This window comes from Heteronotia binoei, chromosome 7 (genome assembly GCF_032191835.1).
Source record: "Heteronotia binoei isolate CCM8104 ecotype False Entrance Well chromosome 7, APGP_CSIRO_Hbin_v1, whole genome shotgun sequence".
Classification (NCBI taxonomy): domain Eukaryota; kingdom Metazoa; phylum Chordata; class Lepidosauria; order Squamata; family Gekkonidae; genus Heteronotia; species Heteronotia binoei.
The window spans coordinates 67127154-67140947 of record NC_083229.1 but is presented as its reverse complement, the minus strand read 5'-3'; the positions used below and the strand labels follow the sequence as shown (position 1 = coordinate 67140947).

The following is a 13794-nucleotide window of genomic DNA, read 5'->3' as shown; positions in this document are numbered from 1 at the left end:
ACTTGCCATTGTGCAGTCTAGATCAAGATACATTCTATGGACATTTGCAACCCACTTCTTTTTTTGTACTTAAAATCAAGTCTGATGAAGCATTCTGGGGCACCTGTACTCACTATTTCCTAATGTTTGGTTGGCCCTAGTTATAAAAAAAATATATAATATTACTTATTTGTATTTTTCCCATGGACCATTACTACCACCTATTTTATTCCATGGGCATAATTTCATGTCAGAAACTCATTCAACACACACCCCCTCCCCAGCTTTGAACCTGCAACATATTGTACTTCTAAAGGATCAGTAAAAGACATCACACAGCACATTAACACAACATAGGATATGATCATTATAACTGATCAGCTATCCAGGAAAAACAGATACACTAGAATCAGCCTGATTTGTAGGCATAAGCTCTTATACACAGCAAAAGTTGTTCATCAGTGAATTCAAAAGAAGTAATTTTGAATATGAGAGTGTTGGAACATACATCCCTTGAAATAAAGAAGTGTCACTAAAGGCTGCATCCTCCTTCACCAGAGAAAGACTTCCTCCAATGATGAATGGCTCTTCCTAATAGAGAATACCTTTCTCTGATTAAAAAAAATCTTTGCTGAAGCCATTCTTTGTTGGAAGATGACTTGGAAAGGACAGGATTCATCTTGGTGGAAGGGACTATCTAGACATATATGCCAGCAGTGCAACCCTATGTAAAGCCACTGCTGTCTAAGCCAACTGATTTCAGTGGAGCAACAGGACTGCACTGTAAATAATTCCTCATATTTCAAGATCACACACACCACAATTCTCAGACTGCCATTCTGATACTTTCTAATCTTACTTCTACAAAGAAATCATGGAAATAGCTCTGGCAGCTGCCTTTCTAGAATAAACACATCTCCTTAACTTGCAAGTAGAGCTATACCCAGAAGGCAGGTATTTCCTACTCCCTTCCACCCCCTCCTTTCTTCTTATACAGCAATAAAATTTCATCTTTGTGATGGAAAATATAATTGGCATCTGGAGAGGGTTAATTAAATACAGGTAAGTCACTGAAAGGGGCACTCCTCTGCTAAACAAACTGTTAGTTTTTCTACAACTCTATCTTTAAATTAATTTATACTTTATCTTTATTTTTATTATTTATTTATTATTAAAGGTAGCATCTAGTTGTGAGGGGCAGAGGAAAGAAGTGGCACCAAAGGTGATAGTGTTCATGTGAGAGAGTTAGACAGAACTACAGACACCCCTCAGGGTTTCTGTTTGGCAGGGAAGCTCACAAAATGCAATTTTGTTAGGGTAAGTCTGGTACATACAAGAAAAGAAAAGATCACTACTTCATATAGTGTAGACAAGTCACAACTGAATTAGTACTTCACAACAAAGCACAAACTAGCCCTTCTTTTACAGGAAAGAATCAATAGATATTCTACAAGAGGTCTTAAGTAACTGCACTGTTGAAAATTGCTATACGGTAGCTCAATTTGAGATTAATAATCTGAGAAACTGGAGGGTTAGAATTGAGATGAAGAACACTGCTAGTTTAAATAATTTAGAAACCTTTTAAGTATCAAAAATATTGAGATAACCTGTCATTTATTTTTCTTCTCCAAAAATGGTCTCGTTGTCTAGAAGAAGAACTGCAGATTTATACCCCGTCCTTCTCTCTGATTCAGAGACTCAGAGCAGCTTACAATCTCCTATATCTTCTCTCCCACAACAGACATCCTGTGAGGTGGGCGGGGCTGACAGGGCTCTTACAGCAGCTGCCCTTTCAAGGACAACCTCTACCAGAGCTATGGCTAACCCAAGGCCATTCTAGCAGGTGCAAGTGGAGGAGTGGGGAATCAAACCCGGTTCTCTCACACACTTAACCACTACACCAAACTGGCTCTCTAAAAACTCACTGTTACCAATCTTTATTCTCTCTCTAACCAATGTGGCTGGCCATTGTTCTTCAATTAGCTACAAATTAATTTTAAACCTCCATTTCTTCTTAGCTTCTTGTAATGTGAACAGTTGACTCCTTCCTTCCCATTACAATTGCAAAGGATTCAACGGTAGTCCTGACTCCTGTGCACTTTTGACTGCTGCTATTGTGATATAACTGATAAATTTTAAGAAGAAGCAAGTTATGTTCCCATGCTGAGATGTCTTTATATAAAGCACATGGCCAGCAGGGAAATCAAGGGTATGCAAGTTAATTATGACTGGAAAGAGCAGAAGCTGTCTCAAAAGAACTGCATGCAGGAAGGTGATTCTACTAAATAATTGTGCACACCTTCTGGTTGCAGGACTGGGAACTATGAAATTATAACAGGATCCTATGATTTATTCAGAAAGGATGGCTGCTATTTGTAAAACTGCAATTTTCATGGAATGTTTGTAAATATCTAACTATTGTGAACACCTGCCTAGTAAACTGCCTGGGATTTCAACCTTATCTCTTTATATAACTAGATTTCAACAGATAATGTATCAGAAGTTGTATTTTATTTATTTATTTATTTGGCTTATATCCCACCCTCCCCATTGAAGCAGGCTCAGGATGGCTTACATTCCACAAAGTCATAAAAACCAGTATCGATATAAACCATAGACATAAAGATATAAAACAATATCAGGTGATATTACAATCTTAAAATAGAATATATTAATGTGCTGGTAATGGTGGCTAGCTGCCAATTCAGTCCACGTTAAGTGTGGCTATTTGGCTGTTATTATTTAAAAATAAAAAGCATGTTATATATGATATAAAAAATCAACTTGTTTTTACCTTCCATCTGTTTCCACATTCATTACACACAACAAATGTTGTCATAGGCTCATCAGCACTTCGGGTTTGAACCTACAAAGAATAAGGGGAGAGCAGCTATTAACTTTCCAAAAGCAGGTCAGTTCAGGCTGCTTGTGACTAATGAATAAACTTTAGCTTTTGGCATTTAAAAGACAACTGAGGTGATAGGAGGGACTTATACTGTATCCTATGATGAGGATCCAAAGAGCCCATTCTCATAGTAGTTTCCTTTCTAGCAGCAACTTTCTACTCCTCATGGGGTGATGCTTCAGAAGATGGCTTTTAAGAGGAGGAGGAGACTGCCATCAGAAAGGGACCCTGAAAAGTCTATGAGAGTCAGTTTGGTGTAGTGGTTAAGTATGTAAATGACTCTGGAAGGCAGCTGCCTGCTCAGCTTAGGGGCTTGATCTGAGGCAGGCAGTCAGAAGGGATTCTTCCCTCCCTCTCCGTCTGAGCAGCAGTAGCAGCAGTTGCGAGCCAGCCAGCCAGCAGCCTGCCCAGGTCCTGTGCTGGGCCCAACAGTCAGCCTCTGCCTCCCTCCCTCTGAAACCTCCCAGTGAGGAGGCGATGGCAATGGCATCTAAGGTGGCCACAGCCAGAACAGATCCTTCCCGATCTCTGTCTCCCACTGGGCAGCAGCAGCCCCAAACAAGCCAGGCAGGTGGAAAGGCTCAGCGATGCTGATGGGGCCTGGTGCTGCTTTGCTGAAGATCCCTCAGGTGGCATGAACAGGGAGGGGGCACCTACTGCCCCTGTGGCCAGGTCATGCCCCAGGTGGTGGCCTACCTGGCCTACGGGGTAGCACGGGCTCTGCGATGCCTTTCTATCTTACAGGAACTCAAGGCAGTTTACACAGTAAATACAATATAATACAATACAATACACCACTAGTTAAATCAATAATTTAAATCTGTTGTTTGGCAGAAGAACTAATCAAATGCCATGATGAATAAAACAGGCTTCAACTGCCTCCTGAAAACTAAGAGTAAGGGGGCCAGGCGTGCCTCTACCAGAAAGATTGACCTCATGTAGCTAAATGCAGTTATTTCAAATGAGACATTAGGAAAACAGAGAAGGAAACTGTGACTTATTGACTTTTGTGGGTAGGAAATTAAAGATGTTAAGCAAAGTAACAGAATCTAAAAGGTTCAAATCCTGTCTCCTAAATCATTCACTATATTAGCCTTCTATATCCCAGGAAGTCAGGGTCTGAGACAACGCAGTCTCAGATCTATGACGCCTCCTAAGACAGGATCCCTCAAATCTTACTCTCCAGAAGTACAAACCCTATCCGACTTAAAACTTCTATTGCCTTTCTTATCATTACCCCCTCCTATCTCTGGCTCCTCCACCTTCCCATGGGTCAGGATTGGCTGTTCACTGCTCCTCATATGCACCAAATAGGAATAAAGGGCAGTGGAGATTGACAGAAAAGGGCAGGACCTTCGTCCATTCATCACAGGTACCTACCTAAGCAAATACTGTTTTGCTTGAATCCTGCTCATTTCAGCCTAATGTCCTTATCTGTCTACATTAATAATCCAGGCAAGCCTCTATTACTACCTCATTTTAATAGAAATGGAGCTTTACACTAAGGGCGCTTTCGCACTTACCTTAAGCCGGAGCGATGTCCCTCTTCACCGCGCAGCGTCTGCACGGTTTTCGCACTAATTGCTGCGGAGCACCTGGAAGAGCCGCAAAGTCCCGCGGCTTTTGCGGCGCAAATGTAAAACACCAAAAACCGGTTTCCATTTGCGCCGCAAAAGCCGCGGGACTTTGCGGCTCTTCCAGGTGCTCCGCAGCAATTAGTGCGAAAACTGTGCAGACGCTGCGCAGTGAAGAGGGACGTCGCTCCAGCTTAAGGTAAGTGCGAAAATGCCCTATAACAAAGCAAATAACTCCACTTAATAATGTATGTGTAATTAATTACCAATTAATTATATGTGTAATTAATTACCAATTTAAGGTAATTACCAATTAATTACCAATTTAAACAACCTACTAAAATAAGCACTATTTTACCGAGACTGATCAAGTGTTTCTACAAAATATGGAAGCAGTAACTAAAAAATTTGGCTAAAAAATATCCGCTATTCAGCTACTGAAAAAAGAACCAAGTAAAATATCACAATATTTTCTAAGAACCACAACTGCACATTTTACAAAAAATACATATTAATTACAACATAAATATCTGGACATAACGACAATGTAATAATTTTAGAAATATGGTCAGAATTAAATATTTTCAAAATTTCTGAACAACTATGAGTACTGGTATGCATTGTCTTCTGTAAGATTTTATCAACAAAACACTCAAGCTGTTATTCATTCAAAACAGAGAGAGAAAGAGACGGAGGGAAACCTGCAGATACTTCTAGTATGGCATCTTTTCAGAAGAGACACAAAAGAAACCACAATATTTACATACATATTTAAGAATGAATGTAACTTGACATACCTGTGTATAAGTGCAGTTCTTCTTTTTACATTTACCGCATGTAAACAGATCAGTCTGGGTGCCTCCTGTTTTAGCCATCTGATGCTCTCTTATGGCTTCTTTCGTTAGGTTTTTCCGCATTTCTTTTAGTTCATCACTTGCCATTTCCTGTAGTGCAGGCAAAGACATAAACATACTGATTTTAAGTACATGAATGGTTTAAAGCCACCTGCTATTCAATGGTTTCAGTATCCAGCATGTGAGCACCAAGCCAAGTGAATGAAACAGAGATGACATTAATCAGCAATGGTTTCTAAATTAGGTTTAACTATACCAATCACATTATTCCTTATTTGGATTGTTCATTATTCCTCAGAAACTTCTCAATAGAACATTCCCATATCACAAAACAAGTTCAGGAATAGGAAGAATGCATGTTAACATTTCTTAATACTGTCTTAATAGCACCAGTATTAGGTCACACTTGCTCAGCCTCATGATTAATCTCACAAAGTACTATCCATCTCTCAATCAGATTTGGCTACATTACAACATCACTGAGAGCATACAAAGCTGACTGAGGGGGAGGACAATGCATAAGGGATCACCCTAGTTAATTAGAAATCACTTAGTGATGGGAATGTTATTACAATGTGTCATGCCCCTGGTGGCCCCCGCCACACCCCGCCTTGGCTGCTGCTCTAGGTGTGCCCTGACTCTGATCCGGGCCTGTCTAGGCATCCCGGAGGTCTCAGAATTGGGAGGGCAGAGCTGGGTTACTTCACCCCTTTTCCTCTTGCCTCTCCCTGGCTGTGCTTGGGCTCCACTCCCTCTCTCTCCGTTGGCTGCCCGTGCACTGCATCAGCCTGCTTCCTCCTCGACCTCTCAGCCTCTGGCCTTTTATCCTCCCCCTGGCCCTCTCCCCGCCTCCCATGTCCCACCCCTGGCTAGCTCCGTCCTCGCTCATAAGCGAGGACACTGAGGTGGGACTTCCTGAGGCATGTCCTTGTTGGGTCTGCTGAGGTGGCTAGGGCGTTGGTGTTGTGTTTGGGCAAGGTGGCGCCAGCCGCGGTGGCTCGAGGTTTCGGCCTTCCTGCTGTCTCTGCGGGGCATTGCTCGGGGCTCCCCCTCCTCGCTGCCGCAACCGCGGCTCCGCCAGCTTCCCCAGGCCTGGGGGTGGGTGCGTCGGCTCCTCGCACTTGTGGTGGTCTTGGCTGACGGGGCCTTGCCGGGAGGCTGCAAGGTATGTCGTGGCCCCAGAGGGGTGCGGGGGGGGGGGGGTTCCCGGCGGAGTCCCATCTCAGCTGGAACAGGACACACCCCCTTCCATGTGTCGGGCTGCATGCAGTCGTCCTCAAAGAGTCTGGAGAGGTAATCTGCCACCTGGTGGTCGGCCCCGACTTGGTGATGCTGTAAAGCAAAAAGGGAGAAGTGACACGTACCACCTGAGGATGTGGTCATTGCTGTCTTTCATCCTAGACAACCACAGGAGCGGGGCATGGTCAACCACTAAACGGAAGGGGTTATTAGTAAGGCAGAACTTCAATGCCCCAACGGACCACTTCATGGCTAGGGCTTCTTTTTCTACTGCTCCGCGGGTAGTGACTTGCGGCTGATAAACAGGACCGGGCACTTGTCTCCCAGCTCGCCCTGCGACAGGGCCACCCCGATCCCTGTCCCGGAGGCGTCGGTGTGCAAGGTAAAGGGTTGGGAAAAGTCCGGGTTTTGCAGCACCAGTTCCTGGGACAGACTGGTGCGGAGCTCTTCGAAGGCCGATTCCTGGGTGGGACCCCACCGCAGGACGTTCAGGCACACTTTCCGGAGGCTGTCCGTCAAGGGGGTGGCTGTCATTGCAAAGTTGGGTATGAATTTACTATAATACTCCGCGAACCCTAAGAAGCGGCATAGTTGATTCTTGGAGAGGGGGCATGGCTGCCATTCCAGGGTTGCGGTCTTCTCAGACAGGGGCTGCAGCTGCCGTTTCCTGACCAGGATACTTGAGTTCTTGAAATCCGAGGTGGCTCTTTCGGGGGTTGGCTCGAAGTCCTGCCGCGTGTAGGGCTTTCAACACCTGGTGTAGATGGTCCAAGTGTGTCTCCCAGGTCGGACTGCATATGATTATGTCGTCGATGTTGGCCTGAGGAAAGCCTTTGCACTGGACCAACGCCCTGTCAACGAGCCGCTGAAACGTCACCGCTGCTCCATTCAGCCCGAAGGGCATCCGCTTGAACTGAAAGAGCCCCTGGGAAGCGGCAAAGACCGTCTTCTCCCTATCGGCTGGGTGCATGGGGACCTGCCAATAACCCTTGGTCAGGTCTAGTGCAGAGAGATATTGTGCCTTTCCCAGTTGGTCAATGAGGATATCTGCGCGGGGCATCGGGTAGGTGTCAAACTTGGCTAGTTTGTTTACCTCCCGGTAGTCCACGCAGAAGCGCACACTGCCGTTCAGTTTCGGCACCAGAACCACAGGGCTACGCCAGTCACTGGGAGGGCTCTATGATGTCGAGGCGGCGCATCTCTTCCACCTCCTGGGCAATGATATCCCATCGCTTTTGGGGCACCGACCACCACCGGGCGTGGGCCACCTGGCCCAAGGCTGTCACGATTCGATGTTTGACTAGGTGGATCAGCCCCAGCCACGTCGAGAAGATCTCGGAGGTCCTGCTGCTGCTCCGTCGTAAGTGTGCTGTCAAATTCTGGACTTTCCCCCATGTCTCCACGGACAGTCCAGGGGAGAGCCCCGTCCCCCAGGTCACTCGGGGCTTCAGCCAAGAGTTCCTGCTCTCCCAGTGGTGCCCGCCGGTGTCACCCTTTCAGATTATTGAAGTGAATGGATTTCTTCCGGCAGGGGAAGGTACCACATTGGACCTCGTAGGTGAGAGGGCCCAGTACTAGTGTGACCAGGAAGGGTCACCTCCAGGTGTCCTCCTGGTTTTGGCCCATCACCTCGCAGTGGACTAGAATGCTGGTCCCCACCTGGAAGCCCTGGGCCTTGGTTCCCTTGTTGTATTGCCTTCACTGGGTTTCCTGGGCTCGCTCCAGGTTGCCCCTGGTGTCCTGGTGCACGTCCTCTAGTTGTTCCCATAGCTGCTGAACATACTCGTCCGGGGGCACCTCAGGCTCCTCCTTCCCCAGACCCACTGCTCTTCTAACAGGCTCAAAGTCCCCTGGGGCTGTCGCCCAAACTCAAAAGGGGAATATCCCAGGAAGGCTTGGGGGGTCTCGCGGAGAGCAAAGACCAAAGGGTCCAGATACAAATCCCACACTGTAGGGTGGGCATATGCTGTCCTCTTAACCTGGCCTTCAGTTTCTGGTTCATCCATTCTACCAGCCTGTCTGTTTGGGGGTGGTGGACCAAGGTGAACAGCTATTTTATGTGTAACATCTGGCAGACCTGCCTCATAAGGCCTGCCGTAAAAGGTGTTCCCCGGTCTGTAAGTATCTCGTGGGGGAGCCCTACGTGGGCGAAGTAGTGCATCAGGGTCCTGGCTATGCTGGCACTCTTCATGCTAGGCAGGGGGATGGGCCTCCAGGGACTGGGTGGCATAATCCACTAGGATCAATATGTAGTGAGCCCCCCTTGGGGTCCACGGCAGGAGTCCCACAAAGTCCATAGCCACCCGCTCAAAGGGGGTACCCACGAGTGGCAGGGGTCCAGGGGTACCCGGGGGTCTGCTCGGGAGGTAAGGCGCTGGCAGACATCGCAGGAGCGACAATAGGTCTGTACGTCTCGGGCCTTGGAGGACCAGAAGAAGTGTGCCAAGACTCGGGCCTAGGTGTTCTTGACCCCTTGGTGGCCCGCTCATTGGTGGTCATGGGCCCCCTGAAGAACCTCCGGCTGATAACGGTGAGGGACTAGCAGTTGTTTACAGAGGACTAGCCGCCCTTTTATCTCACAGAACCAGATGCCTTCCTCACGGATGATCCAGGGCAGGCGTCGACCCTGTCGTTTATCTATGGTGACCCCATCTCGGACCGCTTCATGCCTTCAAAGGGCCTCCAGTCCCTCATCCTGGTTTGAGCCTCCACTAATTTGAGGGTCTGCTGGCCAGGCTTCTCTGACATCTGCCGCCGGCCAAGCCTGGGTCGATGGCCCCTCTCCTGGATCTTCATCCACTTCCATGGCCAGGGCCGAAGTGTCCTGGTCAATGGGGGCAGGCCCCCCTTGGTGCCCAGGATTCGCGGCTTCTAAAACGTCCACAAAACATGGGGTGACCCACCCGAGGAGGATTGGGTAGGGCAGTCGTGGAACCTTGGCCACCAGCACGCTCCAATAGTGGCCCAGGTACTTCAGGGGGATGGAAACCACCGGGCAGCTTTCCGTGTGTCCATGGATGCAGGCAATGGAGGCTGTCTGCCAGATGGGCAACGGAACTGGTACCAGGTGGGCCCGTATCATTGAAACTGAGCTGCCATTATCCACCATGGCTTGCACTTGTCGTACCCCGAGTCCTACGAAGATGGTCCAGGGAGGAGGCCGGGTTCTCACCTCTGAGGTCTGCAGGGCCTCTTTCCAGCCAACATCGCACTCCATCAGGGAGCATTCCCTCTTCAGGTGCCCCCACTGGCCACAGGTGAAGCACGGCCCCACCTCGCTGGCCGGCCGTTGCTCTTCTGCAGGAGGCCGTCCTTCTCTGCCGCCATCACGACTATTGGACCGGAATCCCGGACCCAGCGGTAGGGGTAGGCCCCGGGTGCCCCACAGGCCGGGTATGTTGTGGGCGAGCAAGAGCTGTGCACACCCGCCTCTATCATGCAGGTCGGAAGTTCACCCCAGGGGCCACCCGCCCCACAACCGGGGTTGGTTCCTTCGGGGGCTTGCTGCCACCTGTCCAGGCAGGAATGTCGTGGTGGTCAGCGGCCTGGAAATTCTCCCAAAGCTCTTGGGCCTCACTGAGACGAGTAGGCTTCCAACAGGCCACCCAGTGTTGAGTGCGAGGCGGCAGTACCTGAAGCAGCTGCTCGATCACCACCAACTCCACGATACGTCTCCCATCCTCCGTGGTCGGACGGAGCCAACGGGTTGCCACATCTTTGAGGGTGGTGATGGTGGAGCGGGGGCGGGCTACCGCAGGGGGTAGCCACGAGCATAGTTTTTGGCTGTGGGACTCTGGGGTGGCCTCCAGGCGGTCCTGTAGTGCAATTGTATGGCGGTTTTGAGCTCGTCATAGTTGGCCGCCTGGGCCTTCTCCAGCGCCTTCATGGCAGCCTGGGCCTCGCCCATTAGGTAGGGTCCCAAGATAAAAGCCCATTGTTCCTTTGGCCACCTGGCGGCCTCAGCGACCCTCTCAAACACCTTCAGGTAGGCCTCCATGTCATTGTCTGTCCTCAGCTTCATCAGTGGGGGCCAGGGACTCCGGCTGGCCCCAAAAGGCGCCGCCCCACTGGATCAGGCCGGGTCAATACAGCCTGCTGGAGGTCCTGCATGAGTGTCGCCTGGGCTACTTGCTGCTGCTGGGTGACGCCTGGTGGTCGGCCAGCCACTGCCCAAACTGGGCCAAATCCAGAGGTGTGGGGTTGGCATCCATGTCCATCGGCTTCCCCACTTTTATGTCCGAGTCATCACTGACCTCGCCTGCAGAGGAGCCTCTGGAGCCAGACTCACTGGTCTGGCGCTCGGATCGGAGGGGGGGGGGTCGCCAGCCGGGCGGGGTTATGCGAGCAGGGCCATCCTAGGCTTGGGGCGCTGCCCGCATCCTCCACCACTTCGTCACGCCCCTGGCGGCCCCTGCCATGCCCCGCTGTGGCTGCTGCTCTAGGTGTGCCGACTCTGATCTGGGCTCGTCTAGGCGTCCCAGAGGTCTCAGAATTGGGAGGGCAGAGCTGGGTTACTTCACCCCTTTTGCTCTTGCCTCTCCCCAGCTGTGCTTGGGCTCCACTCCTTCTCTCTCCGTCGGCCGCCTGTGCGCTGCATCAGCCTGCTTCCTCCTTGACCCCTCAGCCTCTGGCCTTTTATCCTCCCCCTGGCTTTCTCCCCGCCTCCCAGGTCCCACCCCCAGCTAGCTCCGCCCTCGCTCATAAGCAAGGACACTGAGGTGGGGCTTCCTGGGGTGTGTCCTTCTTGGGTCTGCTGAGGTGGCTGGGATATCTGTGTTGTGTTTGGGCACAGTGGCGCTAGCCGCCACAGCTCGAGGTTTCGGCCTTCCCCGCTGTCTCTGTGGGGCATTGCTCGGCCCTTCCCCTCCTCGCTGCCGCAACCGTGGCACTGTCAGTTTACCCAGGCCCGGGGGCATCGGCTCTTCGAACTGGCGGTAGTCTCAGCTGACAGGGCCTTGCTGGGAGGCTGCGAGGTATGTCAGGGCCCCGGGGGGGGGGGACTCCCAGCGGAGTCCCGTCTCCACCGGGACGGGACTCAATGATATATGGCCAATCAGATTTCGCTACATTTAGATGTCACAGAAAGCACATAGATTTTATTCAAGAAACATCGTTTTTCATTGCTTTTCAATGCAATTATGGAAAAAAAATGTTGGGGGAGGGTAGAGCGCTTTGATGCAGTCAAAAGTATTGTGTTCACAAACAGCTATTTAAATATTTTATTATACAAGACTCTAAAAATTGCTGATTCCTGTAGAGGTTTAAATACATTATATTATCTTAAGGAAAACAAAAATGTGTATAAACAAATGCCTCTGCCACAATAATATTTATAAGAGGCTGTTGAACATATTCTTCGTTCATCTCTCTAAAGATTCAGGCAGTCAGATTTTAGTCTTGAGTCTACATTGCTGCTGCCAGTTAATTAGATTTTGGTATACCACGGCTCTATACTAACAAGTTACAGTTACATCTTTGTTTTTAGTGAATTATGTCACAGTCACAGAGAAAACCAAGGATACAATATACTTAACAAATTACTTACCTCAGCTGTCATTTTGGCAAACCTGTCAGGAGGTATATTGCCACATAAAACATTTTTCCTTAGATTAGGGTTCTTTGTGTCCTTAAGATTTGCTATCCTGCTGCGCACCCTGTTTTTGTATTTCATGTCAGTGTTTTTTAGCTCCTGAAATATAGGTACTTAGGAGTTAAGGGCAACAAAGTATGAATGGTTCACTTTTGCACTCTATTCTTTTATAGACATTTGACCAAAACTAGTATATTTTAGTGTGATGGACACAGAAGGTTTTGCTTTCTCCAGCTATAGCCAATCAACTTTGAGTGGTGATGGGAGAAAGAATGTAATGCTGGGGGAGGGGGGCACAGTTTAACTGTTGAGCACTTGGGGAGATGACTTGGGGTTTTGAGGGACAGGGGCATCTTTAAGATCAGCAAATCAATACTAGCATGTAATGTCATTTAGAATGGTATATTGGAATGCATTTCTCTGGTCTGGTAACAGAGGAAACATAACACTGTACTACAAAGCACCCCATCTCAAAGAAAAGGATGCTGTTAGTTACCTCCATGCTTGAGAGAAGTCAACTGGAGTATAACAACAGGGTCTCAGTTCATTTCTCTTAGGACTTCACAATTAAGAGGGATACATTTACAGATCTGTCTCCAACTGTGACATATCTGAATTAAATCCAAACAAGTGGTTACCATATAAACTTTGCTTGTTATTTTTGTTTGCTTCTGTTAAAACATCTTCATTATGTTGTATGCTAATTTGCTTTTCAACTTCTACCTATATGTATGAACTGGTAACTTCCATTTCAATGTATCTGAGGAAGTGTACATGCACATGGAAAGCTCATACCTTGAATAACACTTTGTTGGTCTTAAAGGTGTCACTGGATTCAAACTTTGTTCTACTGCTTCAGACCAACATGGCTGCCCACCTGGAGCTAAAATCTGTGTTATTAATAAAATAAGGGGAACTGAACTCGGGCATTGTGAAAGATGAGGCCTAGCCAAAATGTAGTAAAAAGCTGGCAAACAGAGGTTTTAATATTAAAAGAAAACACATAGTTTAACTCTGGACATAATTTAAGACAGTCAGTATTCTACATGAACCAGCTAATCTGTCCAAGACTAACTTGACAAAAAAAGTCCAACTCCATCAAAACTTTCCTCATTAGTTTCCAACAAGTATGTGGGCTCATTTTAGACATAGAATGGGCTGAATTCACTATTATGAAAGCTATTTTGATAACAATCACACGTATTTTATTCAAATTTTAATTAGCAAGACAGTTCTACATCATAAGATTCTATTGATGACTTCTCTATTTCCTTTAACTACACCTAAAAAACCGTAACTAACCTAACTCTTCAGCCCTTTCCCATAAAGCAGAATGTTCTGCATTAGTAAAGCTGGCATTCATACAAAGTTCCTCATGACAAACTAACAGCAGTGAGTTCTGCTGGTCCAAGATGTCTTCCCTCACAAAAGCCCCTTTTAGCAGCAGAAAACACTTGTGCATCAATGAAATGCTCCTGCACTACAGGAACGTGATGCTGTTAGTGGAACAGTACGCTGCAATTCCAAGTTCTCTAAGATGGAACATACACCAATTTTGAAACAGTTTTATACTAATAGCCTAATAAAGAGCACTACTAATTTAAAGCTATATTACCTTCCAGTTTCAAAGGCAATTCAACAAAAGTAGCAAAA

The 13794-nt window shown here is 47.9% G+C and overlaps 1 protein-coding gene across 2 annotated transcripts in view; it reads right to left on the bottom strand.

The window, feature by feature from the left end:
* The window catches only part of TCEA1 (transcription elongation factor A1), a 59756-nt gene that overhangs the window by 3874 nt on the left and 42088 nt on the right, over positions 1-13794 (bottom strand). For both annotated transcript variants that reach the window (XM_060243797.1, XM_060243798.1), the window contains 3 exons: positions 12097-12251; positions 5256-5402; positions 2774-2845 (listed from right to left, as the gene is read on the bottom strand). In XM_060243797.1, the coding sequence (XP_060099780.1) occupies positions 2774-2845; positions 5256-5402; positions 12097-12251 (374 nt within the window). The remainder of the gene's footprint in view (positions 1-2773; positions 2846-5255; positions 5403-12096; positions 12252-13794) is intronic.